The sequence below is a fragment of the Haematobia irritans genome, chromosome 5, assembly GCF_050003625.1.
Source record: "Haematobia irritans isolate KBUSLIRL chromosome 5, ASM5000362v1, whole genome shotgun sequence".
In the NCBI taxonomy this organism is placed as follows: Eukaryota; Metazoa; Arthropoda; class Insecta; order Diptera; family Muscidae; genus Haematobia; species Haematobia irritans.
The window spans coordinates 80,723,151-80,741,076 of record NC_134401.1 but is presented as its reverse complement, the minus strand read 5'-3'; the positions used below and the strand labels follow the sequence as shown (position 1 = coordinate 80,741,076).

At 33.7% G+C, this 17,926-nt stretch overlaps 1 protein-coding gene across 1 annotated transcript; it reads right to left on the bottom strand.

Annotated features, from left to right (window-relative positions):
* Positions 1 to 637: 637 nt before the first annotated feature.
* On the bottom strand, positions 638 to 9,968 carry LOC142238805 (CD63 antigen-like). Its single transcript, XM_075310526.1, has 4 exons — positions 9,847 to 9,968; positions 4,784 to 4,963; positions 2,757 to 2,921; positions 638 to 995 (listed from the first exon to the last, which is right to left on the bottom strand). Exons 1-4 carry the CDS (start codon positions 9,904 to 9,906, stop codon positions 714 to 716), a joined length of 687 nt encoding a protein of 228 aa, XP_075166641.1. The 5' UTR covers positions 9,907 to 9,968; the 3' UTR covers positions 638 to 713.
* Positions 9,969 to 17,926: the final 7,958 nt, after the last annotated feature.

The following is a 17,926-nucleotide window of genomic DNA, read 5'->3' as shown; positions in this document are numbered from 1 at the left end:
ATCCGATATGATTGAAATTTGGTACGCGGTTTTACTATATGATATTTAACAACCATGCCAAAAGTGTTCCATATCAGTCCATAATCATATATAGCCCCCATATAAACCGATCCCGAGATTCGGTTTTGGAACCTCTTGGATGAGCAAATTTCATTCGAGTCAGTTGAAATTTGGTACATTGTGCTAGTATATGGCCGTTAACAACCATGCCTAACTAGGTCCATATCGGTCTATAGTTATATATAGCCCTCAGATAAATCGATCCCCCAATCACACAAAAATTGGTCCATATCAAGTTCATAATTGTATGTAGCCCCCATATAAGCAACACCCACATTTCAATTCTGGCTCCCTACGTACCGTGCAAAAGTCCATATCGATTCGTAATTATTTGTAGACTTACATACAGTTAGGTCTAATATATACCACGTGTGGACTAACTCACAATGTAGAAAACGATTTAAGATACCACAATCCAAGTAATTTGATTGTGTATAACAGTCTTTCGTAGAAGTTTCTACGCAATCCATGGTGGAGGGTACATAAGATTCGGCCTGGCCGAACTTACGGCCGTTTATACTTGTTCGGTTTAGGTTCATTCTCAATGAATGAGCCCATAACAAATTGTAAACTGTAATTTAATCTAACCAAATTTATTCCATATAAGTATATACATATATATCTTTAGTTTACTTCCATTTCGGCTATAGAATCTAGTATTTTGATCCATAAATATAAGGATGATCAGATCTGTGTATATTATTTTTAAAATAACACGCTAAGAATAGTCCGAAAAATTCTATAACGGCCATCGCAATACAGGCACAACGAATTTTGTGGACATTAGAAGTCCAAAGTTTGACCAGTTTGGAGCGACAACCATTTTTGTGCATATAAATATCGGCCTCGCACTGTCCAGTTTGGATTCCACAGCATGTACTCGGCACACTCGTGTTTTCATAGTCTTTATAGCTTGTAAGACCACAACAATTCATCTAAAAGAGGAAAAAAATACTTATCAGTAAATTTCATATTGTTACGAATTTCATATTTCTAGATTTAAGTTTATTGAAATTAGTTTCCGTTAATTTAAAATTTCAATTTGTAAAGTACGTCATCACTTGTTAGAATCATCTTTATTTTCTAGTACTTTCCTAAATATCTTTCTCAATCGATCATTGTAAAGTAACCCCTTTTGTTTTGTTATCTTCATTGCTTATTGTTATTGTTGTAGTAATATGACAGTAATAATCATTTATCCCTGTGCGACATCTGCCAGATAGTAGAATGTTCTAGATGATTGTAGCCAAGACAATGAGCATAAGCCGATAAATATGTGCGATATCGCCCGTGCGACATCTACCAGATAGTAGTAGAATAGTCTAGAATGTTGTAGGCCAGACTACCGAGAATTTTCGATATCGTTATACAGTACTATAAAGGAGCTGACAGAGAGAGCTGTGAAGTGAGTCGTAAACTAAAAGGCAACAGTACACAACGTAGAGCAAATAAGTGAAAGCTATCGTTAAGCAAATAAATTTTAGATTGTCGTTATTGTAAAGAACTGTGTTTTAATTATGAGGAATATACAAAACGTAACAATTGGTGTCGGAAGTGAAATAACGAAAAAATATCTAAAAAACAAACAGCTTCAAAAGCGTCGACTGGAAGAGTTCGAACAGCGCAAAATGGATATCGAGACACATGAGTTTGATTATAAGGAGGAAATTGACGAATCAAAACTCGTCAATACCAGCAGTGTAGAAAATCCATCTGTAGCTTCAAGTGTTGTGGATTACATATAAATGCTCAATGCTTTGAGCAAAATGATGGAAGAGAATTCTAGAAAACTTATGGAACAAAATTCTCTAAAAATGGAAGAGAATTCTAGAAAACTGGAAGCAAATTCTGTAAAATGGAAGAGAATTCTAGAAGACTTATGGAAGAGAATTGAGGAAAACTCCAGAAAGATGGACGAAAATTCTAGAATTCTAAATGAGAATCTTCAACAAATTGCTGAAGGCATGGAGAAACGTGTGGACCATATCGAAAGCCAAATTGGGGAGCTGTATAAGAAAATTCTTTCTATGGATGAGAAATTTCTACACCTTGAGAAAAAAATGTCAGAACTAGAAATTAAAGGTGGTCCATTGCGCGTTATCGAGGGCTAAAAACCAAACCTCCTGTTTTCGATGGCTCAAATTCATTTGATGTATTCAAATTCCAATTAGAAATGGTTGCTTGTAGAAATTTGTGGACTGACGATGACAAAGCAATTGAACTTCTATTGGCATTAAGAGGCAATGACGCTGATGTGATGCAAAGCATTCCTGCTGCCGCTAGGAATAATTATAATGAACTAATAGCGGCACTTCAACGTAAGTACGGTGGAGAACATAAGCAAGACATATTCAGAATGGAATTAAGAGGGAGAGCCCAGAAATCAAATGAGACAAGACTTTGCAACAGAAGTTGAGCGGTTGGTGCTATTGTTAGGTGATGTGATGACAGGTTACTTTTTTTGTGTATATTTTTCTTAAGTGGCATCACAAGAATTTAAAATTAAATTAAAAAAATATAATGTTTAAAATTGCATACAAATTTGCGCCGTGATCATGAATAAATATATCGGGGAAATGAAATAAAGTAAAAATCTAGTATCAAAAAATATTTTTTTTTTTTGAACCGACAGATCTTTTTTTAGAGGGATGGACATCTTTGATACAATGCTAATGACGTTGACCTTTGACACTTACCTCCATTTGCAAATTATTCATGGGATATCCATTTTCTTTAGTATTCCTATTCCAAACCGCAGTTGCAACTCGTTCAACGTTCACAACTATTTCATCTTGTTTCACAAAAAGAAATGTTAACAGGGTTATTTGAAGGCAAAGAACAATGAACATACTGAAGGCGTACTGAAAAAGGAAAGAAATTCGTTAGTTAATAGTATTTTCTTCCCCTTAAAATTTAGATTCAAATTGGAAGCTTTTTTTCATCGCTGTCACTTAATGCTTAATACATTTAGTAGTCGCGAAAGCAATGCATTTTGTCTTTGTAAAAATCTGTGGTGACAATAAATATTTAAAGGGTCCCCAAATTTGGTAAGAATATGAAACCATTACATAATCGGGAAGATCATGTAAAGGGTGCTTTTTAAGCGCTATAGGAAATTTTTTCAAAAACAAAAAATAAAAATTCAGAAAAATGTAATTTCAAATCCTAAAAAATTTACACTGATTTATGAACGTATAATTTATGAACGAAATCACATGATTTTGTCCGTGTAATATTTAAAATTAAATTAGTTGAACATGTTTTTTTTTAATTATTGTTTTTTTTTCTTACTTTCTTGATATTTACAAAAACTGCGTATAACCTAGACCAAATTTTATATAATAAATATAAACCTTTTTTTGTTATTAAGTTTAAGATTTGATAATAATGCACTCAAAAAAAAAGTGAACTCTCTATTTCACTAAAGCCAAATTAACTTTATTTTAGTCCATGTAATTATTATGTGTGGAGAAAGTTTCCTTTACTCTAATAAAATATTTACTTAATTTTATGACATCGGCGTGATGCCAACGTTTGTAATACTCTTTAGTTAAAATTTTCTACAAATATTCAAAATTTTTTTTAAATTAACCGAAAGTTTCCTTCCTGGTGGGTTCACTGTTTTTTTCAGTGTAATATACTAATTGTTTCACTAAAATAGTTTAAGTCCCGCAAAATTGTACATTAAAGACATTCCTTATAATATATAAAGGGTGATTCTTTTGAGGTTAGGATTTTCATGCATTAGTATTTGACAGATCACGTGGGATTTCAGACATGGTGTCAAAGAGAAAGATGCTCAGTATGCTTTGACATTTCATCATGAATAGACTTACTAACGAGCAACGCTTGCAAATCATTGAATTTTATTACCAAAATCAGTGGCAGAAAATCCGCTTTTTTATCGACAAATTTTGTTCAGCGATGAGGCTCATTTCTGGTTGAATGGCTACGTAAATAAGCAAAATTGCCGCATTTGGAGTGAAGAGCAACCAGAAGCCGTTCAAGAACTGCCCATGCATCCCGAAAAATGCACTGTTTGGTGTGGTTTGTACGCTGGTGGAATCATTGGACCGTATTTTTTCAAAGATGCTGTTGGACGCAACGTTACGGTGAATGGCGATCGCTATCGTTCGATGCTAACAAACTTTTTGTTGCCAAAAATGGAAGAACTGAACTTGGTTGACATGTGGTTTCAACAAGATGGCGCTACATGCCACACAGCTCGCGATTCTATGGCCATTTTGAGGGAAAACTTCGGAGAACAATTCATCTCAAGAAATGGACCGGTAAGTTGGCCACCAAGATCATGCGATTTGACGCCTTTAGACTATTTTTTGTGGGGCTACGTCAAGTCTAAAGTCTACAGAAATAAGCCAGTAACTATTCCAGCTTTGGAAGACAACATTTCCGAAGAAATTCGGGCTATTCCGGCCGAAATGCTCGAAAAAGTTGCCCAAAATTGGACTTTCCGAATGGACCACCTAAGACGCAGCCGCGGTCAACATTTAAATGAAATTATCTTCAAAAAGTAAATGTCATGGACCAATCTAACGTTTCAAATAAAGAACCGATGAGATTTTGCAAATTTTATGCGTTTTTTTTTTTAAAAAAGTTATCAAGCTCTTAACAAATCACCCTTTACATTGAACTAAAAACGAAAACTATTTTCTTATTGTTCTCATGTGGCCAATAAATAAATTCTAAATTAATTACAACTTACAATTGTTATACACCATCGACTTTCACGGACAGATCCGCAGCAACCGAAGAAGGCTATCACAAAGGTTATGCATCCCACTGAAATAATTGCCATAGGCAAAATGCTTCCACTTAAATATGTCGACTTATCAACGCCTTTGATTAACAAAGATCCAACAATGGCAAGAAGGATGCCGCATAACTGAAAAAAAAAAATCGAAAGAATTATGGAACAGTTGCATATTCCATACATATTATGGAATATGTAACTGTATTGAGCGTATTACTATACAAATGGGTGGGGGTTACAATATCAATATTAATCGCTGCAGAGTGAGATTATGCCAAAACAACGCTCATGATATGTGTAATAAAAATTCATGCACATTCACGAAATGAAAAATCGTATTCACGCGCGAACAACGTTCGAGGACTCACACAACGTTAGAAGACTCATGTAACGTAACCATTGGCAAGGTATCTTAAAACTTCTTAACATTGTCTCTAAACCATAAGTTAGTCCATATTGAGTCTATGTTCGATAAAAAGATAGATTAAATACATATAATAGCCATTTTAGTTCTTCATCGGCTTATATAGACGAGTCTGTAATTAATTATGAACCGATATGAACCAAATTTCGTATGGTAATTATAAGGTAACATCTTAGCAGTATCGGACGAAATTTGTAACTTTATGAGGTTACAGAAGTCAAATTTTGGGGATTAGTACATGATTATTAGAAAGCATATACTGTTATCCGGTACCAAATTTCAACCGGATCGAATGAAATATGGAGATCGGTTTATATGGGTTTAAGTTTATATATCTGGTGGTCCGATATGACCTACACGCAAAGAAAAAAAACGTTTGGAAAACGTGTACCGAAAACGTTTTTCTTTTAGAGTTTTTTGAATTGCTTCGAAAATTTTAAACTTTTATCACCAAAAAAATTTGTTTGTTACAAAATTTTTATTTTTTCAATAAAAAAAGTTATTTTTGAAACAACAACACAGTCCATTTCGTTTATATCAAACACTGTTCTTTTCTGACTTTAGGTCTTTAATAAGACGCATTTTACAGTTCAAACTTTAATATACTACAATGTAATGTTGAACATTTTTTCGGAATCTTCCGAACCTATCTGGAATATATGTAAAAAAAAACAAAAAAAAAACTTTGGTCGAAGCAGGGATCGAACCCACGACCCTTGGCATGCAAGTCGGACGTAGCAACCACTGCTCCACGGTGCCAAACTAAATGTTTGTTTCTGTTAAATAAACTTAGTTTATTTGGTTCGTGGGCGCCGCAAGCTATGCTATATAAATATAACTTATATGGATATTTATCTATTGATGACCATAACAGTTACATAGCTCAGTGGTTAGTGTGTTGGCTTACAAAGTGCATGGTCCGCGGTTCGATTCTCCGTCCAGGCGAAAGGTAAAAAAAAATTAAATTTGTAAAATCGTATAATTTCTTCTACATTGTTGGTATTACAGGAAAAGGTGTTAAGAACTAAAAAAACCTCGTGGATGTGAGAAAGATGTAAGGGAAAATGCAATTAGCAAGAAAACAATGTTTTTTATTCTTTTTTGAGTTTGTCTTTATAAGATTGTTTTTACATCCTGGAAAAGAATAAACGTTTATCACAAACAGTATATACTTTTCTTCTAAATATACTACCTTACAGCGAAAAGCAAATGAGAAACGAACTTTGTTTGTCTAAAATATCGTTTGGGAGGAAAGAATTATTTTTTTGCGTGTATTTGCAATACTACCCAACCTACATGAATAACAGCGACTTGTGCCAAGTATTAAGTCGGTAGCCTGCATATTCCTTGATCACCTCAAAAATGTTTCAAGAACAAACTGTTATTTTTGGATGGGAAACATGTGTATCATGTTTTCCAAGTAATCTGATACTCCACGGTGGCCAACTAAATGTATGTTTCTGTCAAATAAAGTTCTTTACATCGGCTCGTGGGCGCCGAAAACTATGCTTTATTGTCCGCGGTTCGATTCTCCGTCCAGGCTAAAGGTGGGTATTAAGTTCGAGTTTAGCCGCTAAAATCGCTAAAGTGAAAACTAAATCTGTAAAAAAAGGCATAAAATTATACATATTTGTTGCAAATTTTATTATAACTTGTTGGGGAATAGCTCAAAGCAAGTTTGCACAAAGTTTGTAGTCCTTAAAGTGGATTAATTAAGAAAAGTAATCGTGAAAAATTGCGATTTTAGCGGCTAAACTCGAACTTAATACCCACCTTAAAGGTAAAATTTAAAAAAATTATAAAATCGAATAATTTCCACTACATTGGTTGTAAAGGGTGATTTGTTAAGAGCTTGATAACTTTTTAAAAAAAAAACGCATAAAATTTGCAAAATCTCATCGGTACTTTATTTGAAACGTTAGATTGGTCCATGACATTTACTTTTTGAAGATAATTTCATTTAAATGTTGACCGCGGCTGCGTCTTAGGTGGTCCATTCGGAAAGTCCAATTTTGGGCAACTTTTTCGAGCATTTCGGCCGGAATAGCCCGAATTTCTTCGGAAATGTTGTCTTCCAAAGCTGGAATAGTTGCTGGCTTATTTCTGTAGACTTTAGACTTGACGTAGCCCCACAAAAAATAGTCTAAAGGCGTCAAATCGCATGATCTTGGTGGCCAACTTACCGGTCCATTTCTTGAGATGAATTGTTCTCCGAAGTTTTCCCTCAAAATGGCCATAGAATCGCGAGCTGTGTGGCATGTAGCGCCATCTTGTTGAAACCACATGTCAACCAAGTTCAGTTCTTCCATTTTTGGCAACAAAAAGTTTGTTAGCATCGAACGATAGCGATCGCCATTCACCGTAACGTTGCGTCCAACAGCATCTTTGAAAAAATACGGTCCAATGATTCCACCAGCGTACAAACCACACCAAACAGTGCATTTTTCGGGATGCATGGGCAGTTCTTGAACGGCTTCTGGTTGCTCTTCACTCCAAATGCGGCAATTTTGCTTATTTACGTAGCCATTCAACCAGAAATGAGCCTCATCGCTGAACAAAATTTGTCGATAAAAAAGCGGATTTTCTGCCAACTTTTCTAGGGCCCATTCACTGAAAATTCGACGTTGTGGCTCGTTAGTAAGTCTATTCATGATGAAATGTCAAAGCATACTGAGCATCTTTCTCTTTGACACCATGTCTGAAATCCCACGTGATCTGTCAAATACTAATGCATGAAAATCCTAACCTCAAAAGAATCACCCTTTATTACAGAAAAAGGTGCTAAGTACTAAAAAATCTCGTGGAAGTGAAAAGAAATTTTTCTTTATGAAATTGTATAGATACTGTAGCAGAATCAACGTTTATCACAAAATGTATATATTTTTCTTCCAAACAAATTTCCTTACAGCGAAATGCAAATGGGCAAACGATATAAGTTTGTCTAAAATTTCGTTTGGGAGGAATGATTTTTTTTGTTGGCGTGTAGTTCCTTTAGCCAACTCCAGAGATTAGCTCTGCTTGACCGACATCGTGAACCACCTTTTACAAATACTTATTTGAATTCATGCAAAACCCTTTAGATCGAGATCATTCATTTAAGTAATAATAAATCATGTTAAACTTTTTCCAAGACTTAAGGCCTTCCATTAATTTATCTAATAATTTTAAGTTATTCGTTAATTAATCTAATATATAAAATATGTCAGGTTTTCCTTCCTGACGCTTTAACTCCAGAACGCACGAACACGGTTTTGCAGTCGTTGTAGAGATCTCGGACTCCGTAAGGTTTATAGAAAAGAAAATTCAAGAAAAGCTTCAACGAAAAAGCGACATTACAAAAATTTATTTATAATTTGAATTCATCGCAGTAGCTTTTGTTATAAAATAATTTTATTTTTTCACATGAAACATATTCGGAAAACGTGAAATAGGGTACCTATTTTTTTGATATATGGTGGGGGAGGGGGATATCCCCTTGCTACTTTTTCAAAATTGGGCCAAAGTTCTCCGATCTGGGTGAAATTTCCAGGAGATGTCATAGACAAAGGCCCGCTACTTTATTTTTCGATATTTGGTCGCGGAGGTGGACCACTCCTTTACACGATTTTTGTTTAAAGTACAGTAAAAAACAAAAAATCTGTGATTTACAGAGAACACGCCGTGAAGTTATGAATTTATTATGGGGCACCCGATCTTTTAATATTTGGACGGGAAGGGGGACCTCCTCTTGACCGACTTTTTTAAAATTGGAACAAAATTATCCGATTTGCTTGAAATTTTCAGGGAAGGTTGAAGGGGGCATTTAGGCAAAGAACAGCTTGGTGGAGGACTTGGTGGAGATTATTAATCATATTCGGATATCCACTTCAATTCCACTATCCACATCAAATCCATGAATGTGAAAATTTGGTATCCTTAATTCCACGTTCTTTTTCCAACTTTTCTGTAACTAGCTGGGTTGCACAAATCAAGGCGGAAATAAAAATAAGTAGAATCAATAGACTTATTTTAATTTACTATTTTTTTAATTAAAAATGACATATTTTTAATAAAACTCGTGTATTAAATATGAAACATTTTAAATTTTTTACACGAGTACTTTTTTTTTAACCGGAAATACCTCCATCTTGGACATAATTCAACTTTCAGCAAGAATTTAACAAGTGAATTGATTTCATGAAACTTCCTGTGGAAGTGGATTGTAGGACACCAAAATCGTGGAATTGATTCACATTCATGGGCATATGAAATTTATATGAAGTATATGATTTTTTAATATTTGGTCGGGGAAAAATAAAAGGGCACAGGGAAACCTAATTTCTCCTCAAGTACATACCGTGAAACAATTAAATTTTTACAATTTAATTGAAATTTACAGAGGATGTTAGTAATGTTAAATAAATGAAACAATATAGCTTTGTTCCATGTATTTTCGACGCCTATCCAAACCTAAAATGTCCTTATTTGGCGAATTAAAAATAATAGCTCATGATTATTATGAGTAATGAGATTTCATTTAATCACAAATAAAAATAAATACAACCAGAGATCAGTCGTCATTATAGATCAAAACCACAGACCATTTCCTTACCATAAAAACTGTATTGAAAATAAACAGAAGATACTTCGTTAACTTAGCACCACAATCCATTTTTTTTTTTTTCAAAGTTATAATGATGTACCGCCTCCCTGATGTGTTTATCCGACAAAAACCTCAATAATACTGCAAATACTTCGATATTACATTCTGATTTAAAGCGCGAACATTAGCCATTATTAGTACAATTTTATTTTAGAAGATCGAAGATCATTACGAATAATACGACGCTGCTTAGTGTTTATTTGGGTTGCCACTGAATGTGATAAATACAGAGATTCAGGATTTTAAAATGTAATTATGGGTGTCCCCAAATTAGGACTTCCAGCATAAAGATTGCAATCAATATCAACGGATGCAATCAAAAGAGGCGACTTGTCTTTATTAAAATTTGAAAAAGTTGATTTTGTAAAAGTCTACTTTAAAATTCTCGAGTTTAGCAAAGGTCGACTTTTACAAAAATTTGTCGACTTTTTAACTTTCGCAGAAGACGAATTTCGTATAAAAGACCTATTTATACCCTGCGCCACACTGTGGAACAGGGTATTATAAGTTAGTGCATATGTTTGTAACACCCAGAAGGAGACGAGATAGACACAAGGTGTCTTTGGCAATAATGCTCAGGGTGGGTCCCTGAGTCGATATAACCATGTCCATCTGTCCGTCTGTCCGTCCGTCCGTCTGTCTGTGAACACATTTTTGGGATCAAAGTCTAGGTCGCAATTTAAGTCCAATCGCCTTCAAATTTGGCACATGTTCCTAATTTGGGTCAGAATAGAACCCTATTGATTTTGGAAGAAATCAGTTCAGATTTAGATATAGCTCCCTTATATATCTTTTGCCCGATATGCACTAATATGGACCCAGCAGCCAGAGTTTTATACCTATTTGCTTGAATTTTGTACAAACGTAACACTTAGTCGTATAGTCAAGTGTGCAAAATTTAATTGAAATCGGTTCAGATTTAGATATAGCTCCCATATATATCTTTCGCCCGATATGGACTTATATGGCCCCAGAAGCCAGATTTTTGGCCGAATGTGGTTGAAATTTTGCACTAGGAGTACAATTAGTAGTATAGTCAAGTGTGCAAAATTTGATTGAAATCAGTTCAGATTTAGATATAGCTCCCATATATATCTTTCGCCCGATATGGACCAATATGGTTCTAATAGCCAGAGTTTTGGCCCAATTTGGTTGAAATTTTGCACAGGGAGTAGATTTAACATTGTAGCTATGCGTGCAAATTTGGTTGAAATCGATTCAGATTTAGATATTGCTCCCATATATATCTTTCGCCCGATATGGACTAATATGGTTCTAATAGCCAGAGTTTTGGCCCAATTTGGTTGAAATTTTGCACAGGGAGTAGATTTAGCATTGTAGCTATGTGTGCCAAATTTGATTGAAATCGGTTCAGATTTAGATATAGCTCCCATATATAGCTTTCGCCCGATTTACACTCTTATGACCACAGAGGCCAATTTTTTACTCCGATGTAATTGAAATTTTGCACAGGGAGTAGAATTAACATTATAGCTTTGTGTGCCAAATTTGGTTGAAATCGGTTCAGATTTAAATATAGATCCCATATATATGTTTTTCTGGTTTCGACATAAATGGTCAAAATACCAACATTTTCCTTGTAAAATCGCCACTGCTTAGTCGAAAAGTTGTAAAAATGATTCTAATTTTCCTAAACTTCTAATACATATATATCGAGCGATAAATCATAAATAAACGTTTGCGAAGTTTCCTTAAAATTGCTTCAGATTTAAATGTTTCCCATATTTTTTTACAAAAATTGTGTTTCACCCTAGTGCATTAGCCAACTTACATTTTGAGTCTATAGATTTTGTAGAAGTATATCAAATTCTGTCCAGATCGAGTGATATTTAAATATATGTATTTGGGACAAACCTTTATATATAGCCCCCAACACATTTGACGGATGTGATATGGTATCGAAAATTTAGATCTACAAAGTGGCGCAGGGTATAATATAGTCAGCCGACTTTAGACTTTCCTTACTTGTTTAAATTTAGAGTTGTGGTCATATCATCACTGGGATTGCAATCGGAATCAAAATGCTGTTTTTATACCCTCCACCATAGAGGGGTTTGCCATTGCCATTTCGTTTGTAACACATCGAAATACTGCTCTTAGTCGCCATAAAGAATATATATATTCTGGGTCGTGATGAAATTCTGAGTCGATCTAGCTATGTGTGTCAGAGAGTTCGTATGTTGAAATTACGCTATCAGTTTGAAACTTGGCACGAGTAAGTCGGAGGTTATTGCAATTGGGCCATATCGGACGACTTTTACATATAATCGCCCATGTAAACCGATGCCCGAATTAGATATCCGAATCTCCTTGGAGGAGCAAATATAATTCGATCCGGTTGAATTTTGGTATTTAGTATATGCCTTCTAACGATCATGCAAAACTTGGTCTATATCTATCCATAATTATATATAGCCCTCAAATAAACCTATCCTCTGATTTGACTTTCAGAGCACGCAGAGAAGGAATATGATCACCTCAAACATGTTCCAACAGCAAAATGTTTCATTTCATGGAAAACATGTAGCATATTTGTCGAAACCATGTACTTTTCGCGGAAATTGTGTATCTGATTTCGGAGCGCATGACGAGAAAAGAATATTTTTGCGACAAAAATGCTACATGGTCGCTGTGAAAAAGTAACATGGTGCTCTTGACATGGTGCTTTGACGTGATCATATTCCTTCTCTGGGTGAGTCTCCAGGAGAAGGAAATTTCATCTGGTTCGGTTGAAAATTGCTATGTGATGTTCTCCAACAACCAAAACTTTTTGTATATCAGTCTACAATTATATATAGCCCATACACCCTCAGAAAAAATCGCTTCTTTAACATATGTTCCAAACATATTTTGCAGGAAGCACATATATTATTGGATACTGCCGAAACATTAATATGTTTGTTTTATGTGAACATATTATATGTTTGGAAGCATTTTGAGCCCAAAAATATTATATGCTTGGAAGAATTTTTCCCAAAGACGATTGTGCTCATTCCCTAACATACTCGTAATTTTCACTTCCACGAAATATTTTAGTTATTGGCACCTTTTTCTGTAATACAAATAATGTTGAAGAAATTATTCACTTTTATAATTTTATTAAATTTTACCTTTCGCCTGCACGGAGAATCGAACCGAGGACCATACAGTTTGTAAGCCAACACACTATCCACTGGGCTACGTAGCTGTTATAGTCACCAGCAGATAAATATCGTTATAAGTTACATTTATATAGCATAGTTTGCAGCGCCCACGAGCCCATGCAAACATAACGTTATTTAACAGAAACATACATTTGTTTGCCACGTGGAGCAGTGGTTAGCATGTCTGCCTTGCATGCAAAGGGTCGTGGGTTCAATCCCAGCTCCGACCGAACATTTTTTTTTTCAATTTACACATTTATATTTATTCTACATTAAATTTTTATAATAAAACGAAATGTGGGTTATTAAAAATTTATAGTCACTTTTATATTTGAAGGTATCCGTCAACTCCTCGTGGACTACTTATTAATAAAGAGGAACTAAACTTTGTTTTTATACAGTTTACTGTGTAATTTTTCACTATTTCCTTTTACTCTCCCAACTCTAAAAAGAGTATAGTGCCCTTTCGTTATTTTTATTAAGACCCCTGATTCCTTTTAACGAACCAAGAAAAAAATTGTGCCCATAATGCCAAAATTATAAACAAAACACATGTCAACACATACATAATATGTTGCTCTCAAGGCGAAAACATATGCTGTTTGTTTTTCAAATGTCTACTCTCTTGGTTCCGAATGTCTATTCTCTTTATTCAAATTAAATAATATTTAGACTTAAGCATATCAAATTTTTGGCCTTATCATAAAACAGTTTTCCGAAACAACATACAAGCGGTTTCACAGAAATTGTTCTCTTTTGATTCTTTCGCTGTGTTTTGTTGGTATCTTTCGTCAACTCTCCCGGTTTCCATCTGTATTTCTTTCTCTACACTCTCTCTGTCGCTTTGAATAAAATATCACAACATATGTATGTTCAGTCGAAATTTGTAAATTTATATATGTTTGCATTCACACATATGATTTTTATGAAACATTCATGCCCCAAACATAATATATTCTAACATATTAACATAGATGTCCCAAACATTTAGTGTTAGTTTAGGAACATTACATGTTTGCACTTAAATATATTGTGTTTAAAAATTGTGCCCGAAACACATTTTGTTTATATCGGAACATATGAAAAACATATTTTTCTAACAGTGTATATGAACCCACCTGCAGATTAGACTAAATAATTTTTATAATTTATTATGATTTTTAACGCATTCTAAAGCTTGTATGAAACGTTTGACATAAAATATTTTTAAAAATTCGTAATTGTCCTACACCCTCAAAAAAAATCGCTTCTCTAACATATGTTCCAAACATATTTTGCAGGAAGCGCATATATTATTGGATACTGCCGAAACATTAATATGTTTGTTTTATGTGAGGATATTATATGTTTGGAAGCATTTTGAGCCCAAAAATATTATATGCTTGGAAGAATTTTCTCCCAAAGAAGATTGTGCTCATTCCCTCACATAATTTTCACTTCCACGCACAGTTTTCTCTAATACAAATAATGTAGAAGAAATTATTCAATTTTAAAAATTTTTTAAATTTTACCTTTCGCCTGGACGGAGATACGAACCGAGGACCATACAGTTTGTAAGCCAACACACTATCCACTGGGCTACGTAGCTGTTATAGTCTCCACTAGACAATTATCGTTATAAGTTACATTTATATAGCATAGTTTGCAGCGCCCACGAGCCCATGCAAACATAAAATTTTTTAACAGAAACATACATTTGTTGACCATGTGTAGCAGCGGTTAGCATGTCTACCTTGCATGCAAAGGGTCGTGGGTTCAATCCCTGCTTCGACCGAACACCAATCATTTTTTTTAATTTACACATTTATATTTATACTATATTAAATTTTTATAATGAAACTTCGAAAAGTGGGTTATTAAAGATTTACAGTCAGAAACAGTGCTTATTATATAAACGAAATGGACTGAGCTTTTGGATAAAATATTATTTTTTTATTGCAAAAATAACAATTTTGTAACAAAAAACTATTTTTGGTATAAAAGTTTCAAATTTTGGAGGGAATTCAAAAACTCTAACAACAGAAGAACATGGAGTCGAGTATAAACATACATAAATAATTTTATAATATACACATAAATTTATTTAGGCGTGAACAGTTTTTTACTAGCATTTAACACCATTTTAAATGCATTTAAAATACAAATAAATATGTATTTTTATTAACGAATAATTTTGTGCTTAATTTCATTTTTACCTTTAAGACCGGTATTAAGTTGGCATTATCGCTCTAAAATGGCCATATCTTCACGTTTACTTTTCTTTAATAATTTATTTTAAAGAAAATAAAATTGTTGAATTGTTGCTTTGGATCATTTCCCACCTAGTTTTAATACAATTTGCCAAAAAGTTATAGTGTTATTCTGCTTTTATAGATTCGCGTTTTTCCGCTAAAATGAAATGCTTTTATTTTTGAAAGTGTCCGTCAACTCATCTGGGACTACTTATTAATAATGAGGAACTAAACTTTTTTTTACATTTTACTGTTTAATTTTTCACTATTTCCTCCTTTTTCATTTTACTGTCCCAACTCTAAAAAGAGTATAGTGCCCTTTCGTTATTTTTTAGGAAGATCCCTTTGTAATTTTTATATACTCCACTGTTTTGTTCCTTTGCCTGAATATTTTGACTTACTCCTCGTACGTTCCGATTTCTTTTGACGAACCAAGAAAAAATTGTGCCCATAATGCCAAAATGATAAACAAAACACATGACGTCACATAAATAAAATGCTGCTCTCAAGGCGAAAACATATGCTGTTTTTTTTCAAATGTCTATTCTCTTGGTTCCGAATGTCTATTCTCTTTACTCCGAAATTTATATATGTTTACATTCGCACATATTATTTTTATGAAACATTCATGCCCCAAACATAATATATTCTAACATATTAACATATGTGTCCCAAACTTTTAGTGGTAGTTTAGGAACATTGCATGTTTGCACTTAAATAAATTGTGTTTAAAAAATGTGCCCGAAAAACATTTTGTTTATATCGGAACATATGAAAAACATATTTTTCTAACAGTGTAGATTAGCATTTTTTCGACAAAAATGTACTAACTTGTACCACTTTATTAATTTTTACTCTGTTTTTATTCTATTTGAAACAAACAAGTTAAAATTACCCATTAAAAATATAAAAAAAAATGAGTTAAGAAAATTGAAATAAAAGAACTTCCTGCACCTTCAAAAAAAATCGCTTCTGTAACATATACTCTCAAACACAATCTGCTTCAAACATATATATTTTCAGGAATTTTCCAAACAAAATTATGTTTGTATTACATAAACAAATTATCTTTCACCTTACACTAATAGAAAAAATTACGTTGCATATTCGTGAACGGACGGTGACAAAATGAAACGGAAACGTTCACAAAAAATCAAAACGGAATGTTCACAATTTCGTCCACGGGCGCTCACGATTTCATGAACGGCATTCGTTTTTCTTTGGCCATGATAAGTCTTAAAATAATCGTTAGACGTTATTATGGCAACTCCTCGGTGGTGCAATGTGCTAAGGCGACTGTTAACGCGTATGGTGCAGAAAACACAGGTTCGAGTCACGCTAGCGGAAATCTTTTTTTAATTTTGTTTATAAAGTCGTAACCATAACGTTTTCAGATCATGAACGCTGGTTGTTGTTTTGACAACGCATGGTGTCATTTTATCGTTGTCAGATTGACACCGCCTGTTCTCAGTTTGACACCACATGTGTGTTGATTCACTTTCATGAACGTGTGCATGATTTTTTCTATGGGTGTAGGCATATATAGTTTTTAGGCGCCAATTGGTTACTTCCATTTTTACATGCCGCAAAATGCTATAAACATACTTGTGTTTGTTTACAAAAAAAAAAAGTTTATATTTTTTTAATATTATACTCCAAGTATTTATTTATTTACGTTTACGTTTTATATATTTCTTCATGTTGAACTTTAAGCCTGGGTGTGGATGTCTTTCGTCATTCTCTCATTCCCATCGTTAGTTTTTCTTTATACTCTCTTGATCTCTCTTTCTAAACAAATATAGGTTTAGAGGCAATTTCTAAATTAATATATGTTTGCATCCACCCATATTATATTTCAAAAAATGTTATGTCCCAAACATAATATGTTCTAACATATTAACACATATGTCGCAAACATGTTATTCTAGTTTATGAACATTGTATATACTTAAAAATAATGTGCTAAAATTTTGAGTTTTAAACATATAATTTTTACACCGAAACATACTCGTATGAAAAACAGTCTTTTTCGTCCGTGTGTGTAGTTAAAATACAGAACATCCTTAGAAGGACATTTGTAGAAGTGCTTTTAAAGTTGAGCCTTTAGAACAACTTCCTGTTTTTGGTGGGTTTTGAAATTCTTTTGATTCATCAACTCCCAAGGCATAACTTCTGAAACTATGAAAAAGAAACGAAAATAAATTACATCTCCCGATCAATTTCCAATCATTTTTTAATGCACTAGACAATGAGCTATATTTGTAATGAAACTTCTAGCGGCTCGCAAGGAATTAAACCTCCAAAGAAGTTTTGATGGTTATTATCAGTGAATAAACAGTGAATAATCTGAATTGCATGCTTATCAATCAACATTCATTCATTTATGCTGGGTTTGACATTAACTTTCAAAATTTACAACTGAAATAACCTGAGTCAGTTACAATCCACAGTTTGAACGCATGAGATGTCATATATGTTGGTGGTATTGGCCAAAAATGTGTTGAAGAAAAATGTGAAGAATTTGTTTATGTTCAACTTGGAATCAGAAGAGGATATGCTTCTTCAGAGCCACTTCAGTGCCACTAATATCGAATTCATTCCTCTGCACGGATGAAAAAGACAGTTTTTCATATG

What these genes read in the sequence shown, in the direction of transcription:
- LOC142238805 (XM_075310526.1), bottom strand. Translation starts at nt 9,906, where the DNA reads ATGGATTGTGGTGCTAAGTTAACGAAGTATCTTCTGTTTATTTTCAAT. An exon ending in GTCGATGGTGTATAACAATT is followed by an intron (nt 2,922 to 4,783) that starts GTAAGTTGTAAT and finishes TTCCTTTTTCAG; the next exon opens with TACGCCTTCAGTATGTTCAT. An exon ending in TGAATAATTTGCAAATGGAG is followed by an intron (nt 996 to 2,756) that starts GTAAGTGTCAAA and finishes TTCCTCTTTTAG; the next exon opens with ATGAATTGTTGTGGTCTTAC.